At 43.0% G+C, this 16,720-nt stretch overlaps 1 protein-coding gene across 2 annotated transcripts in view; it reads left to right on the top strand.

The window, feature by feature from the left end:
• DGCR8 (DGCR8, microprocessor complex subunit) overlaps nt 1–16,720 on the top strand; it is a 34,233-nt gene that overhangs the window by 6,085 nt on the left and 11,428 nt on the right. For both annotated transcript variants that reach the window (XM_006915233.3, XM_015592006.2), the window contains exons 3-9: nt 26–185; nt 2,247–2,389; nt 2,554–2,836; nt 4,772–4,969; nt 5,257–5,358; nt 6,130–6,228; nt 7,992–8,074. In XM_006915233.3, the coding sequence (XP_006915295.1) occupies nt 26–185; nt 2,247–2,389; nt 2,554–2,836; nt 4,772–4,969; nt 5,257–5,358; nt 6,130–6,228; nt 7,992–8,074 (1,068 nt within the window). The remainder of the gene's footprint in view (nt 1–25; nt 186–2,246; nt 2,390–2,553; nt 2,837–4,771; nt 4,970–5,256; nt 5,359–6,129; nt 6,229–7,991; nt 8,075–16,720) is intronic.

Here is a 16,720-nt window from a genome sequence, read left to right as displayed (position 1 = left end):
GGTATCTGAACAGCATGTTTTGCAGGACGATTTTGACAACGATGTCGATGCTCTGCTGGAAGAGGGCCTTTGTGCTCCCAAAAAAAGAAGAGTGGAGGAGAAATATGGAGGAGACAGCGACCATCCGTCTGATGGAGAGACAAGTGTGCAGCCAATGATGACCAAGATTAAAACAGTACTCAAAAGTAAGTTGGCAGGTAGAAAAGTAGTGAGTGTTTGCAGGTGGCAGATGTGCAGGTTTGAGAGTCCTTGTATCAAGCAGTGGTCTGGGCATGCTTTTAAGGGCAGGATAGTCATATTCGATGAAGAAGAAACAGACAGGACACAAGGATGCTTCCAGAAACAGGACCATCCAGGTGCGGATTATGGTGTGTGCTATGGGAACAGAGAACCTGGTTTCTTGCAGAGGAACTGGGAGGGGACTTCTGATGGGGTGGGGAGTGGACCCTTGAGGGAGGGGACATTGGTGTATGCTAGGAGACAACACTGGCAATCAGCATTTGTGGAGGCTGAGGCCAGAGGTGGGTGCTAAGCATGGTGGCAAGTGAAGGTCAAGGTCTGGGTTCTTTGCTGCTTGGTTCTTTGCTCTTGGGGGAAGCCAGTAGAAGCAGACAGGTGTTGTTACAAAATTTTTGTCTAGAAGCACAGCTCCTGTATGTAGCCTCATCATGGCTCATGCACTTCAGGTGGGCAGGGTGAGAGCTGCTGGGGTATAGGTGGAGGTGTTCTGAAAATGCAGGCAGTGGGATTTGCACTTGGATTTGGGGAGAGTGTGGAGAGAAGTGGGAAATGTCCAGAGTTGTGCCTGTGCAGCTCCTTTGTTAAGTGGTGCTGGTCTAAGAGCTGGTATCAATTTCTGTCTGTCCTGGCGGCATCTGTGAGTAGCCAGGTGGAGATGTTGGGCTCAGAAGAGGGGCTGAAGAAATATATCAGGACTCGGGCACACAGGTGGCACTTTAGGCTGAGGACCAGGGTACAAAAGGTGGCGAGGTGTGACTGGAGGAAATCGAGGGGCAGGTATTGTGCAGTTCCTCTGGCTGTGGAGTGGACGCATTAGCAGTGGTGGGCACCACATGTGCCTGCCTGTGTTGGCTCGTGGTTGGAACAGGACAGGTGTTGGGTTCATTGGTTCCAGACAGGGATGAACCTGGGACCTCAGCTTCTAAGAAGGGGTACGGAGGCAGTCTTTACCTTGGTGCCTCCAGCAGGATTGGTTTGTACTTTCTGTGGTTTCAGCAGTCTCTGAGAAAGTAAAGCCACATCTGTTCTGAACAGTACACAGGTTAGATGTATGCCTGGCTACTCGGCCTGCCTGCACAGGCACGGCATTTTCCTCTGCAACCTTTTCCACCAGCTTGGTCCTCATGCTCACAGATTGTGTGTGAGTGGCATGTGAGCTCTTCAGACAACTGGGCCAACTTTGTGACCGCTCATTATTACACATGAGTGGCCTAGATGCACTTGTGTCCCGTGTTGTGCTTGGCTTGGATTTCATTTGCTGCGTCTCCTGATTTAGCCCAAACCTGGTTAAGGCAGCTCCTTGGCCCTGGCTTGTTGAGAGTGCCTGATAGGGTTTATGTACTTCTGATCTGCAGCACTCCCTCCTAGGGGCCATCTGGACACCAGTTGTCCAGTATTGGCCACATGTGGGTATCAGGCCTGGGGCCCTCAATGCCAGGTGGAGACATGGCACTGGAATGCCACTCCTTTTTCATGGGAGTCACTGGTGCTGTTTTTATCACGTATATATTTGTATAGATTTCACTTGCTTTTTTCCCTTTTGTTTCTAAAATTTTTAACTTGATCCCAATACCTACAAGAAAATTAAATCTTTGCCTTGTGCTTTTCCCAGCAACAAGGCCTGTCAGTGGCAGGTGTCAAGTGGATAACAAGTCTTGAGCTTTTTTTTTTAATGACTGCCTGTAAAACAAGAAAGTGGTTGGGTGTAGTATTTTAAAACTGATTTAGAAATTTACTAATTTGAGTAGCATTTTATATGCTTAGTTACAATGAAGACTTGTTACCTGGTCATAGAGAGTAGTGTTCAACAGATATGCAGTTTATTAGCAAAGGTTATTCTGTCTGTCGGAGGACAGGACACTTCCCTTCTCCCCTAGTTTCTTAGATATTCTTTTCACTTGGTCCATTTTACTGTTTTTATATGCCTTATATCATAGTTTTAAAAACATCCCAACAGTTCTACGTGTTTTTCAAGTGATTGTAGGATGTTCTTGTCTTCTGTGCAGGTCGTGGCCGCCCACCTACAGAACCATTGCCTGATGGGTGGATCATGACATTCCATAACTCCGGAGTCCCCGTGTACCTACACAGAGAGTCTCGGGTGGTCACCTGGTCCAGGCCATACTTCTTGGGAACGGGAAGCATACGGGTAGGGGACACATCAGTCATGAATTTAGTCTTGTAAGTTCACAGACTGAACATGTATGTCTGCATACATTGCATCGTAGCCAAGCTGAGGCAGGTGAAAAGCATCGGATATTCAGATCTTCAGGGCCATCCTTGTAATCTGTGTTGCAATTTCACTATCCACAGAAACATGACCCTCCTCTGAGTAGCATCCCCTGTCTGCATTACAAGAAAATGAAGGACAATGAGGAAAGGGAGCAAAACAGTGAACTCGCCCCTGGTGGAGAAGTGTCACCTGTCAAGCCCCTCAGCCGATCTGCAGAGCTGGAGTTCCCTATGGAAGAGCCTGACTCCATGGGGGCCGACTTGGGGCCCCCAGATGAGAAGGACCCACTGGGGGCTGAGGCTGCCCCTGGGGCCCTGGGGCAGGTGAAGGCCAAAGTCGAAGTTTGCAAAGATGAATCAGTTGGTAAGTTTCTGGAGTGAACTCTTTTTCCCCTTTGCTGGCTGAGATTGCAGGGATGCTATTGGATTCTATGCCTTTCCAGGATCCCCTTTCTTCTCCTGAATGCCATCTGTTTTTAGTTGTGTCTGTGAGGCAGGGACTGCTGGGGACCTCTGTCTACTCCCACATGGCTGACAATGCCTATCTCCCTGTTCTTAGGAGAACCTGCCAGGGTCCTGAGCTCCAGGCCCCTGAGTCCGGTCTCTGCAGATCCCTCAAGGCCAGTGTAGTCATGGAGACTGCTGCTATCAGTAAAGACTGTGTTTTTTTCCTGTGGTCACTTTTATTACATTCTTTCCTGAAGTTTTTTGCTTTTTCAGTAGGATGTGTTCATGTGGTGTTTTGATTTATCCTGATGTGCTCAGAGTGAGCTTCTTCAATCTATGGACGCAGTGTTGGGAAACTGCCACTATTCTGTGGACATTTCCCTTTTAAATACTGCAATTGGTTTTTGGATGTGTGTTGGTGTTTCTCACTGTCTCTTCTATGTCTTTTAGCTTAGTTTTACCTATTCAAGTCTTAGTTGTCTTTTCAGTGGTGGCAAACTATTTTAGCCCACCTGTTGAACCTTTTTCAAAGTGGACTTTGTGTTTTCAGGGTTTCCGATTGTATTGCTGCCCGGCTTGTCTCATAAATCTTACATGTCAAGAGTCCTAGAAGAGCTGGGGGGATTGGGTGCTGATGCTAAGGAAGGGGAGATTGGCTTCTAGGAGTGGGGGAGAAGCAGCATGCTGGTTGGAGCCTCAGGCATCTGAGGAATGGGCAGAGTGTCTTACTGGGCTCCCAGCTTCCCTGACGGATGGACCTTGGTCTCCCCTTAACCTATCTGCTGGTGTTGCCTCCCTCCCCCATCCAAGTTGGGTTCCTCTATCTTCTGTTGGGGCTTTTCTCAGGGACCTAACTGGAAGAGAGCTCCCCCTTTAAGACTTAATGGTTTATTTTTTCATACCGTGTGTTATACACACTGTTTCTTTAAAACACGTGCTTTGCGTTTCTTATGTCACTCCCTTGTGGGAAGTGACCATTGGTACTTATTCCTAGACTGACTTTTCTGCATTTGTGTGTAAAGAAATATGTAGTTCCGGTTAATAATTAAGTAGGTGCAAGTATATTGTGTTGTAGCTTTTTGTTTTAACTGTATATATCTCAGTCTCCCTACATGGAACCCCTCCATTCACCTTCCTCTGCTACTGCTCTTTGGGCTGGTCATGAGTCATGGCAGTCCCTGCTTCAGGGCTTATGCTTGAGTGGTGGGAGGTAGGCAGGAAACCAGTGAGGCTGATGGGAACCTCCAGGATATCCTGAGGGAGAGGCGGGTAATGGGTGCAACAGTAAAAGCAGGAGGTCCGCTAGAACCTCACTGAATGGTAGGGAAGAAGGGTGCACAGTGGAGGTAAGGCATGTGGGTGAGCTGTGGAGCTGAGCCAGGAATTGAGTAGGAATAGGTGTGATGAGTGCCAAGGCCTGAACTTCCTAGGTATGCTGTTGAATTCGGAGATGGCTAAGGTGGCTGGAGGGGAGAGAGCAAGATGGGCAGTTGGGTATACGGCTCCCCTTGACTGCTGTTGGCAATCAGGTACCTGTTTTGATACAGGGAGAAAGGCTCTGAGGCTAATTTTTTTTTTTTTTAATTCTTGTTCTTGGGTCCAGATAAACAAATGACATCCAAGAAGTTTATTCAGAAGGGACCTACCAGAATAACATGAGCTGGCTGAGTGAAAGGAGTGGTTGAGTGTCATTTGCTTTCCTTGCCCTTCAGAAGGAACGGGGGAAGGGGCAAAGGGTATCGCCTGGCAGGGTCTGTCTGATGGGCAGCTCATTGCTGTCCAATTCATCGGGCAGAGAAATATGGCTTACATTAAAAATTAGTAATTTGGTTCTCTGCTATATCTTATATAGATCTGGAGGAATTTCGGAACTACCTGGAGAAGCGTTTTGATTTTGAGCAAGTTACTGTGAAGAAATTTAGGACTTGGGCTGAGCGGCGGCAGTTCAACCGAGAAATGAAACGGAAACAGGCTGAATCCGAGCGGCCCATCCTGCCAGCCAATCAGAAGCTCATCACTCTATCTGTGCAAGATGCACCCACAAAGAAAGGTGAGTTGGGGCTTATAAATTGTAACGTTGACAGACTGCTTATATTATTGTCATTTTTTATGTTATTTTTTTATACTGCTATTTTTTATTTGATGTTCTTTAAATGTATACTTTGTGTGTGAGTTGCATTTGATTCAAAGCTCGAGTTTACCCAACAAATGCAGAGGTCCACCGCATTCAAGGTGATGAGCCCCTAATTCAATGACTTGGTAACTTGGATGGTGCCAGGTCCATAGTGCTAGCTTGTGGTCCTCACACTGTTGCTGAGATGGTCCTTCTTGTCACAGAGTTTGTCATTAACCCCAATGGGAAATCTGAGGTCTGCATCCTGCACGAGTACATGCAGCGCGTCCTCAAGGTCCGCCCTGTTTATAATTTCTTTGAATGTGGTAAGTTTGATCTTCCCCATCTCGGTCCTAAAGTCATATACTTCATTTCGGTCATAGCTGGGGAGGCAGGAGCTGGAGGTTAGCTCCACTCTGCTGGGATAGAAATGAAAGGGGAGGGCAGGGAGGGCAGTGAACAGATAGGCAGTTCATTTTCAAGGAAATGTATCCTGTCTAAGGATTAGTGTCTCTGCTTCCCGCTTCCTTTGTCCACATTCCCCTTTCCCCCACCTACCTTTTGTCCCTTGCTCTGAGGAAGGCCTCCCTGCTGTCTCTAGGTTCCCTGAGGTGGATGAAGGGGCTTTAGGCCTGCACTTCCCACAAGCTGTCTTATTTCTACCTTCATCACACCTTTGTGAAAACCAGTTTGTCTTCTCCTTAGAAGCCAGTACCTAGGAGTTACTCATTGTTTTTCATGTCATTTCTTTGGCTCACTACATCTGTGCATCCCTGCTCCTTACAGTCCTCTGTCTCACATTGGACTCAGTCCCTGGTGGCTCTGCCACTGGCCTCTTGTTTCTCTTCCAGCCCACTATCCCATAGTCCCATTTCTCACAATTTTTCTGGTGTGCTTTCTGCCTGTTGACCATTCCTTGGACCAATCTCAATGCCTCAGGGAGCCCCCAGGTATCTGCTTTCTAGCTGCAGCCCTGACCCCCACCTTGTCTGTTGGTGTGAGCGGATTGTGTGTGTGTGTGTCTGTGTGTGCGCGCGTGCGCATGCACACTTAATGTCTTGGCAAGTGTGTTTTAAAACAGTAATTTTAATTTTAAGAGAACCCAAGTGAGCCTTTTGGCGCCTCGGTGACCATTGATGGTGTGACCTATGGATCTGGAACTGCAAGCAGCAAAAAACTTGCGAAGAATAAAGCTGGTAATGTGCCTGCTTGAGTGTCAGAGCCTCATGCTGCCTGTTGTGTCTACCCCTCTCCTTGGCTAGGGAAGGCTGAGCAGCAGCCCAAGTGGGAGGGTTGTGGGTGGGCAAATCCATTTTGTTTACATAGTCATCTACTTTGATTTTTAAAAATTATGCGATCATTGGAAGAAATTCAGAAACAGAAAGTAAAACGTGAGAAATAAAAGTAGAAGGTCCCTTCTGTTCTCAGTGGCAACTGGGCTGGAGTCTCCCACCCTTATCCCTACTGTTCACAGAGCTGACTGGTCTGTGCTGGGCCCATATTTTAGAGTGGGTTTGTATTTGAGCAAAATGTGGGCATGCTAGGAGATGAAAAACAGGTGGATCCAGCATGCTGTCAGCATTTGCTTCAAGTGGTTCTCTTTGAGTGGTTTTGACATTTGCGAGGATGATTTTCTCAGTCCCTCAAACGCTAAGTTTGGGACTGCCAGTCATTGAACACAGCATAGCAAATCGTAGGAAAGCTTATGTTTTCTGGTTAAAACCCATTGCTCTTTTTGACCGTGTGTGTGCTGTTTGATTTTGTGCCCAGTGCTAGTAGTCATTGCATTGTTTTCCAGCAGCCATTTGTCCCAGTGTCAGAGCTATTTGGCCTCTTCTTGGAGTAGACCACATTGCTGGGGGTGGGGGAGGGTGGGAGTGGGGTGGGGGACGGTGTTGCATGCACACCAGGCCCTTGCCACCTGTAGGTCAACTCCGAGGTTTCTCATTCCCATATTGTCTTTCAGAGCAGCTCAGCCCTTTATAGAGTGCGAAGTGTATCAGTTTTATCTTGTCTCACCAGTCTCACTAGGTCTCAGGTCAGTGGAAGTGTTTTTTGCTCACAGGACTCAATTTCCCTCAGTGTTGCTTTCTTTTGATGATTTATGCTGAGGACAATTGAAATAATACATTATTATCTGTCCTTCTGTGAGGTTATGCTGGGCTCACACACTCTGCTATGTTCTTTAGGAAGGCCTTCTGTCCAATTTTGAGAAATTCTGCCAAAGGTTTTTTCAGCTCACCAGACTGGGTGTTACTGAGGTCATGGAGCATACATAACACGTAGAGTGGGGCCTGGTGTGGGGTTGGAGACATCCTGCTGTCAGGGCCCTGCTGTACTTTTCCGCATGTGCAGGGATTCACTTCCGCCTACACCCCATCTGCTCTCTAGACACCTGCTCTTGGATGTCTTGCTAGCACTATAACCCTACCGGGTCAGACTGTTGCACACACCCCTCCCTCTTCCCTTAGTGCCCCACTTCCCTAACTCAGTGGCACTCAGCAGCCTTGCTTACTCGGATACCTGTGCTCAGCATGGAGCCATCCCTGTGCTCTGTCCTGCAGACACTTCCTCCAGAGGACCCATCTTGTATGGCTGTTTCTCTCTGCCACACTCCAGCAGCCTGTTCAGCTTGCAGTCCCCCAACTTAGCCCAGATTCTGCTGAGCCATTTGCCCACCTGTCATCGTGATTCCTCTGTCACACAGATCTCCTCCCTTACCTGCTACAAGTGCCTCAGGGCAAAAGTTCCCCATGCACTGCCTCCTTTCCTCAGGATGTGCTCTTTTCCATCTTCTGCTGTCCCTGCCTCTATAAAGTGCTGCTCCTCCCTAGTTCCCTTGCTCCCCTCTGAGCTATTGGGACCCTGGCCCTTCCTGCACAGCGTACAGCTCACTGACTGTATAGTTGGGAAGCAGGCTGGGCTCAAGCCCTCATCCTTAGGGTTTTTCTTTTCATAGCCCGAGCTACGCTGGAAATCCTCATCCCTGACTTTGTTAAACAGACCTCTGAGGAGAAACCCAAAGACAGTGAAGAGCTTGAGGTGAGTGTCATGATTCTGCCCTATTTGGAGCTGCCGATCTGATTGTATGGTTATTTCTTTTCAGACTCTGAAAAATGCATTTTTTATAACAGCTTTATTGATATATAACATATACTCTAAATTTTATTCTGTTAAACTGTATAGTTCAGTGGATTTTCATACATTCAGAGTTGTATAGCCATCACAACAATCTAATCTTAGAATATTTATATCACTGCAAAAAGAAACCATGTACCAGTTAGCAAAAGCTCCCTTTTCTTCCCATTCTCTAGCCCCTCAACCCTTGGCAACCACTTATCTACTTTCTGTCGCTATGGTTTTACCAATTCTGGATATTTCATAGCAATGGAATCACATGACACGTGGACCTTTGTGACTAGCTTCTTTCACTTAGCATGCTGTGTTAGCCATAGATCTTAAGAGATTGTGGACATTTCATTCTGTTCCTGGTTTGTTGAGAGTTTTTGGCAGGAATGGATGTTGGATTTTTCTCAGATGATTTTTCAGCTTCAATTTGGATGATCATGTGGTTTTTGTCTTTTACTTTATTAATGTGGTGATATATTACATTGATTTTTGAATATTAAACCAGCCTTGCATTCCTGGAATAACCCCACTTGGTCATCTTATATAATAATTTCTATGTGTTGCTGGATTTGATTTGCTAGCATTTTTTTAAGGATTTTTGTAGCTATATTTATTTATAACAGATACTAGTTTATAGTTTTCTTGTTTTTGCCTGGTCGTGGTATTGGGATAACATTGGCTTCAAAGAATGAGTTGGAAAGTGTTCCTTCCTCTTCCATTGTGTGGAATAGTTTGTGAAGGGTTGGTATTAATTTTTTAAACATTTGATAGAATTCACCAGTGAAACCATCTGGGCCTAAGCTTTTTTTTGAAGTTATTTAATTACTAATTTAATCTTTTTCCTTGTTATATATTTATTCAGATTTTCTGTTTCTTGAGCCAGTTTCAAAACTTTGGTTTTCCTGGGAATTTTTCCATTTGATCTAGGTTATCTTAATTCATTGGCATACATTTGTTCACAGTATTCCTTTATGATCCTTTTTATTTCAGTAAGATTGTCATGTCCCAGTTTGAGTCTCTTCTCTTGGTCAGTCTAAAGTTTTGTCAATGTTGATCTTTTCAGAGATCCAACTTTTGGTTTGTTTTGTTGACTTTATTGTTTTTTTTATGGTCTATTACATTTATTTTGCTTCAGCATTTATTTCCTTTTTTCTGCCAGCCTTGAGTTTAGTTTGTTCTTTTATGGTGCATTAAGGTTAGGGTATTGATTTGAAATTTTTCTTTTTAAACATGGAGTTTACAGCTAGCTATAAATTTTCTTCTATGTACCACTTTAACTGTATCCCATAAGCTTTAATGTGTTGTGTTTCTGTTTTCATTCTTCTCAAAGTATTTTTCTAATTTCTCTTGTGATTTCTTCTCTGAACCATTGGTTATTTTAGGAGAGTTTACTTCTCATGCATTTGTGAATTTTCTGAATTTCCTCTAGTTACTGATTTTTAACTTAATTCCATTGTGGTTCAGAAGCATAGTTTGTATGATTTCAGTCAATCCTTTTAAATTTATTGAGGCTTGTTTTATGACCTAATATATGATCTGTCCTGGAGAATGTTCCATGTGTACTTTAGAAGAATGTATATTCTGCTGTTATGGAGTGAACCCGATGTCTTTTAGGTCTAGTTGGCTGTGTGGTGTTTGTTGTTCACTTCCCTGTTGGTCTTCTCCCTAGTTCTTTTATCTATTATTGAAGGAGAGGTATTGAAGTCTCTAACTATTATTGTTGAATTGTTTATTTTTTCTTTCAATTCTGTCAGTTTTTTGTTTTTTTTTAAATTTGTTAATTTTAATTAGTTTCAAATATACAGTACATTGGTTAGACATCTGTATAGTTCGTAAAATGATCTCTCAATTGCTCTCTCCCTCCCCTGACCAACATATTAATGCTAACTGCATTCCCTATGCCGTGCTCCCCATCCCCATGACAATCCATCAGCTGCTAATTTGTACTTCTTTAACCCTTTAACCCTTCTCTCAGCCCCCCCCAAGTCCCTCTTCCCTCTGTCCATCACCAAATTGTCCACTATATTTGTGAGTCTGTTTTAGATTAGTTTGTTCTTTTTGTTCCTTAGATTCCACATATAAGTGAAATCATATAGTGTTTATCTTTGTCTGACTTAAGTATCTTCTAGATCCATCAAAGCAATATATTTTTCCACCCCCTTTCTTTTAGTCTGAGTGTGTCTTAATCAAAATTGAATCTTTTGTAGGCAGCATATGTAGGGGCCTTGTTTTCTTATCCTTTCAACCACTCTATCTTTTGGTTGGAGCACTTAATTCTTTTCCATTTAAGGTACTTATTGATAGGAATGTAGTTGTTACCATTCTTTATTCTTGTTTTTGATAACAAGTTTTTTTTTTCTTAAAGTAGTTCCTCCAACATTTCCTGTAATACTGGCTTGGTGGTGATAAATTCCTTTAGCTTATTTTTGTGTAGGAAGCTCTTTATCCGTCCTTCAACTCTAAATGATAGCTTTGTTGGATAAATTATTCTTGGTTGTAGGTCCTGGGTTTTCATCCTTTTGAATGAATATTTTTTTGCCAAGCTCTTCTGTCCTGCATAGTTTCTTTTGAGAAATCAGTTGCCATTCTTATGGGTGTTCCCTTAAAAGTAGCTGTTTTTCTCTTGCTACTTTTAAGATTCTTTCTTTGTATTTAACCTTTGGCATTTTAATTATGTGTCTTGGTGTGGGCCTCTTTGGATCCCTGATTTTTGGAATTCTCTGAGCTTCCTGGGGTTTTATGTCCATTTCCTTCACCAGATGAGGGAAGTTTTCCATCATTATTTCTTCAAACAGCTGTTCAACAGCTTGATTTTCTTCAGTTAACACTGATCAGACAGATCTTGGTACCCTTAATAGTGTCCCATATGCTCCTTAAATTATTTTTATAGTCTTGGCATCTTATCTGTTGCCATTCTGATTGCATGTCCTTGGCTTTCTCATCAGTTTTTGATTCATGTATTTTGGAACTGTTTTTAGGTAGGTACATATGTTTGTGATATTTGATGTAATAAAAAAATGTATATTTGGTCTTTGTCCTTGGTTTCCCAGGGCAGAGCTTCTAATGTAATACAATAAGTTATTATTTGGTTTTTGTCCCCAGTTCTTGAATGCCTCCAGGTTGATAAAGGTGAATAGAATGTCTTGTTATTCTTAACACTCTGCTTTTCACCATACAGTGTTTATGTTAACGAAGTGACTTTTGGAAAGCCCCTAAGGATGGGAGGGGGTGGGTTGCCAGGGGAAGCTACCATCTAATTAGAGGGTTGGAACTTTTGGCCCCACCCTCATTCTACCCCACCTTCATTGTCCAGGGATGGGAGAGAGGGGCTGGAGGTTGCATTAATTACTAATGGTTGACGTTGTAATCAATTGTACCTGTGTAGCGCAGCCTCCATAAAAAACCCAAACTGGAGCTGTTCAGGAGCTTCTGGGTTGGTGAACACGTAGAGACTGGGGGAGAGCGGTGCACTTGGAAAGGGCATGGAAGCTTCGTGCCCTTTCCCTTATACTTTGCCCTATGTATTAATCCCACCTGGCTGTTCCTGAGATATATCCTTTTATAATAAACTAGAAATCTAGTAAGTAAGCTGTTTTACTGTTTTTTGAGTTCTGTGAACTGTTATAGCAAGTAATAAAACCTGAAGAGTTTGTGGGAACCTCCAATATATAGCTGCTTGGTTAGAAGCACAGATGTCAATGTAATTAGCATCTAAAGTGGCAGTGGTAGTCTTGCGGTACTGAGCCCTTAACCTGTGGAGTCTGCTCTACCTCTGGGCAGTTAGTGTCAGATTGCTTGGTGAGGAAAACCCACACATTTTGTTTCAGAAATGTTGAGAATAGAGGTAATTTTTATTTAATGTTTGTAATAGTTATGTCATCTCAATGGATGGACCCTTTTGTCATTATAAAGTATCCTTTATTACTACTAATAGTTTCTGTCTGAGAGTCAATTTTGTTTGATATAGCTGCTCTTACTATCTTTTAATTACTTTTTGCATGACATGTCTTTATTCTTTTAGTTTTAATCTATTTGTGTCTTTCAGTCTAAAACTATGTTTCATATATAGCATAGGTTGGATTTTGTTTTTATTATGTCAATCTGCCTTTTGATCAGAGGGCTTATTCAATTTAAATTAAATTTAACTACTGAAAAGGTAGAATTTATGTATGCCATTATGCTATTAGTTTCCTGTTCTATGTCTTTTTTGTTTCTCAGTTTCTCTTACTGCTTTCTTTGTGTTAAATAGATAGTTTCTAATGTACTGTTTTATTCATATGTTTAACTATTTTTTTTCTCAGTGGTTGTCCTAGGGAGTTCCAGTAATACCTAAACTGAAAACAGTTTAGTTTGGATTAATACCAACTAATTTCAGGTGTATACAAAAAATTTGCTTCTATATAGTTGTGTTTATTCCCACTTTGTAGCTGTTATTTATTATTACAGATTACATCTTTATGTGTTGTGTGTCCATGTTGTGTAGCATAGATTTATAATTATTATTCTATGTAGTTGTCTTTTAACTGTTATTGATAAGTTGCTTGTCTTAATGTTTTTTTGTTTTTTTAATTTTTTAAATTATTTTTTTATTTTTTTAGGCAAGGCAACCTTTGGTTGACCTCACAAATCGCAAGGACCTTGTCAGCTTACAATCCTTTATTTTTTACGCCTATAGCACCTGGTCTTCCTAGGTGATCTCCCATCCAAGTACTAACCAGGCCTGACCTTGCTTAGCTTCTGAGATCAGTGTCTTACTGCTTTTGAGATTGTTTTTGGCATTAGAAATGTCTTGGTGTGGCTTTTTTTGAGTTTATTCTTCTTGGAGTTTGTTGACTTTCTTGAATATGTAGACTAATGTTTTTTTGTTTTATTTTTTTGGCGGAGGGTAAGTTTCAGCTATTATTTCCTCAGACATTCTGTTCGCCCTTCTATTTCTCTTTTTCTGGGATTCCCATTATATGTAAATTAGTACGTTTAATGGTATCCCACAGGTTTATGAGGTTCTGTTTTTTCCTCCCTTTTTTTTTTCTTCTTTTTTTAATGTTCCTCAGACTGGATGTTTTCGGTTGGTCTAGTTTCAAGTTTGCTGACTGTCTTTTGACTGCTTGAATCTGCTATTGAACCCCTCTTGTGAAATTTTCATAATTTCTTTGTCTATTGATATTCTGTATTTGGTGAGATACTGTTTTTGTACTTCCCTTTAAGTTTTTAGTTGTAGGTTCTTTTTAGTTCTTTGAGCATATTGTAGCTGATTTAAAGTCTTTGTCTAGTAAATCTGTCTTCCTCAGGGGTGGTTCGAGTGATTGCCCCCTACCTGCCACACTGTATGTGGCCTGTACATTTCTATTTCTTTTCATGTCTTGTATGTTTTGTTGTTGAAACCTGGACATTTTAAATAATATAATGTGGCAACTGTGGTTATTAGATTCCCTCCCCTTCCTAGGATTTGTTGTTTTTGCTTTTGTTGTTGCTGTCTGTTTCATGTCTTAGTTTGCAAGGACTGGCATAACAAAGTATCACGGTCTGGGTGGCTTAAACAACAGAAATTTATGCCTCACAGTTCTGGAGGCTAGACATCTAAAATCAAGATGTTAGCAGAGTTGGTTCCTTCTGGAGGCTGTGAAGGAAGGAACTTTTCCAGACCTTTCTCCTCGATTTGGATACTATTGTCTTCATTATTTACAGGGCTTTCTGCCTTTATGTATGTCTTCAGATTTCTTCTTTATAAGGATATATTGGATTAGGGCCCACCCTAATGACCTCATTTTAACTTGATTACCTTTATAATTAATTATCTTCAAATAAGGTCACATTCTGAGGTACTGGAAGCTAGGAGTTAAACATGTGAATTTCTTTTTTTGGCAGGCGGAGGGGCGGGGCAGGGGGGAAGATGCAATTCAATCCATAACTGACTTTCCTAGACTAATTCTATGAAGTTCAGGTCAGAGATTTCCTGTCCTGAGCCAGTTAGTCTTCCAGCCTTTGCCAAGGGGTTCTGTGTGGGCTCACTTTCAGAACTGTAGTAATTGAGAACTCTGCCTTAGCATTTACTTCCCACTTGTATAAAGCTTCTGGGTCAACCAGTGGTGGGAGATTAGGGCTTTCTCAGGTCTTTTCTGGGTCATGCACTTGGCTGCCTAGTTGGAGATTTTCAAAGCCCCCAAGGATATCTCATTCTCCAGCTTTTCCTTTTATGGTTTTTGACCTGCTTCTTGCTTACTAGCCGGTATCCTGGCCTCAGGCAACTGCAGTGTGAAACAGTTGCCACTGAATATTTTTGACAAATTTCTTGGGGAATGGATTATTTTCACTGAGTGAACTTTGAGTCAGGTCAAATAAAGACAAGTCCTACAACAGGGCTTTTCCACAGAGCTGTAAGATAGGCTAATTAGTGATGGTTCTCTATGGTTAAAATGCGACAAAGCTCGTTGTTCTTACCAATATTCAGCCAATTTTCTTGAATAAATGTTCTTCAGATTGTTTTCCAGAATTCTGAAAAAGTTGAATTTATGAGTTTTGGCGGTGCTCTTATTGCTTCTGTGGAGGAGCAAATTTTGGAGATCCTTATTCTGCCACTCCAGAAGTGCTTCAGGATATATTTTTAAAAATTATCCAGTCTTTTGGACTAATCTTGTTACAAAATGTGGTAAAATGCCCATGGCAGTGTTAAGTGTACTCGGTTTCTAATGTTTTCTGTGGTTGTTATGGATGGGCCACAGATAGATCACAGACCCTACTCAGAGCAGACGGTCTCGAAAGTACTCGCTCCTCCAGGAAAATTACATTTCCAGCCTTTTTGAATGACTCAGTTGTGGAAAGATGGCACTCAGGGAGGCTTCCAGGGCACATTGGAATACCCCTTGCCTAGACCTCTCCCCACTTGCAGCCCAGCCAGACTCTTAGGATTGGCTGTTGCGGTTGATGGTGCTTAGGCTGTATAGATTTTGCCACACCATTCATCCTAAGAGGCAACCCTCCTATCCTCTGATGTGGGGTGGCAGAAGTATGAAGCAGTGACTATGGTTCTGGTGCTGGGAGATGGTCTGGGCCCAGCAAGGTAGGGATGTGTGGCTCTGGCAGCCTTTCTGGAAGATGGGGCTTTGCTTTGGTGCAGCAGTCGATCTGGGCAGGCTCTGCTGTTGACCTTTGGGGGAGGGCTTACCTGTTTGAGCTTGTAGGACCCATGTCCCGCTTGCCTGTGGATATTATAGTGGTAAAGTTTACAGTAATTCAAGTAAATTAAGATTGATTTGAGAAATTTTTGACATGCTGAAATAAGTGAAAATTCTCCAGGTTTAGTAGAGTGAGAGTTGGGAATATCTGGTTTCAAGGTAACATCTAAGAGGCTCTGCGTAGAATGGTAGCCTTAGCGATACCAGCATCTTACTTGGTTGATTGCTGAATGAATAAATAACTCAGTCCATTTTTTAATCAATCTGAAAGTCTTCATGCTTGCTCTTGCTTTTGTTTACTTTTGTGTTTGGCATCCTGTAGTTCCCTCAGCCTGGGCTGCCCATCCTTTACTCTGGCCAGCATGGAGACCCAGGGCCCAGGCGTGTTCCATGGCTCCTTCAGCCTCAGCAAGATGTGTGTGTTCCTGCCAGACTCATATCCCATTTAAGTATAACAGGCACTTCCTGTGGTTCTTGTTCTTTTTTCCACCTCAGCTGCCTTTTTCAGTCCCACTGCCTGCCTGTGGCCTCCTCATTTGTGGCAACACCATGGGATACATACCTAGAGGGCAGCAGCTTGCCCCAGGCCACACCATCAAGCCCATCACTACGTCAGGTTGCTGGTGGGAGGCTGGTGGGAGGCTGGTGGTTAGCTAAATAGTACCTCTTTATTGCAGGTGCATTGTTTTGATGATGAACAGCTGGCAGTCTTTGTGTCCAGTTGTTCTGTCATCACCCACTTTTCCTCCTGTCCTCAGTCTTTAATTTATGGGGTGGTTGTGGCCTTAGTCTTATCCCTAGAACATTTCATCCCGGCCTCTGGTGAAGTATCTGGTATGACAAAGACTGGGTTTTCAGAAGTTGTGCTTGGGCAGACCTATGCTGATATGTGTCCTTGGTGTCTCCCTTTCTTCCACACAGACAGCAAGATGACATATGTGGTTGGTGATACTGCCCACTGCACAGTAGTAGCATTTAGGTTCTCACCATGTACTCTGGGGCTCGTCTGGAAAGTGAAGAATCTTTCTAGAGATCATATCAGAAAGTAGCCTAAGAAAGAGGTTTCTCTAGGTGTAGAAGGGCGCATGGGGGAAGTTGCCACGTGGATAGCATCAACCAGGTGTGGAAATCCCAGCTGAAAGTTTTTCTTGTACATACAAGGAGCTTTTCATGTCAGTTCTCCAATTCTGTGACAGCAGCTGGGTTTCCACAACTTGGCTCAATTCTGACAACTTCTGCGGCAAGAGCTACTTAGATGTAGGTCCAGATTGAGGTCCAGAAGAGTCCTGAGCCACAGAAGCCTCTGTCCCTGTGGAGTTGGGGTATACTATCTTCCTGACACGTGGATGTGTTCACCCGTGGAAACTCCCTAAATCTTGTTCAAGAA

This window comes from Pteropus alecto, unplaced genomic scaffold (genome assembly GCF_000325575.1).
Source record: "Pteropus alecto unplaced genomic scaffold, ASM32557v1 scaffold135, whole genome shotgun sequence".
Lineage (NCBI taxonomy): Eukaryota > Metazoa > Chordata > Mammalia > Chiroptera > Pteropodidae > Pteropus > Pteropus alecto.
Note: the sequence above shows the minus strand (reverse complement) of the source record. Positions and strands in the feature narration are given on the sequence as shown.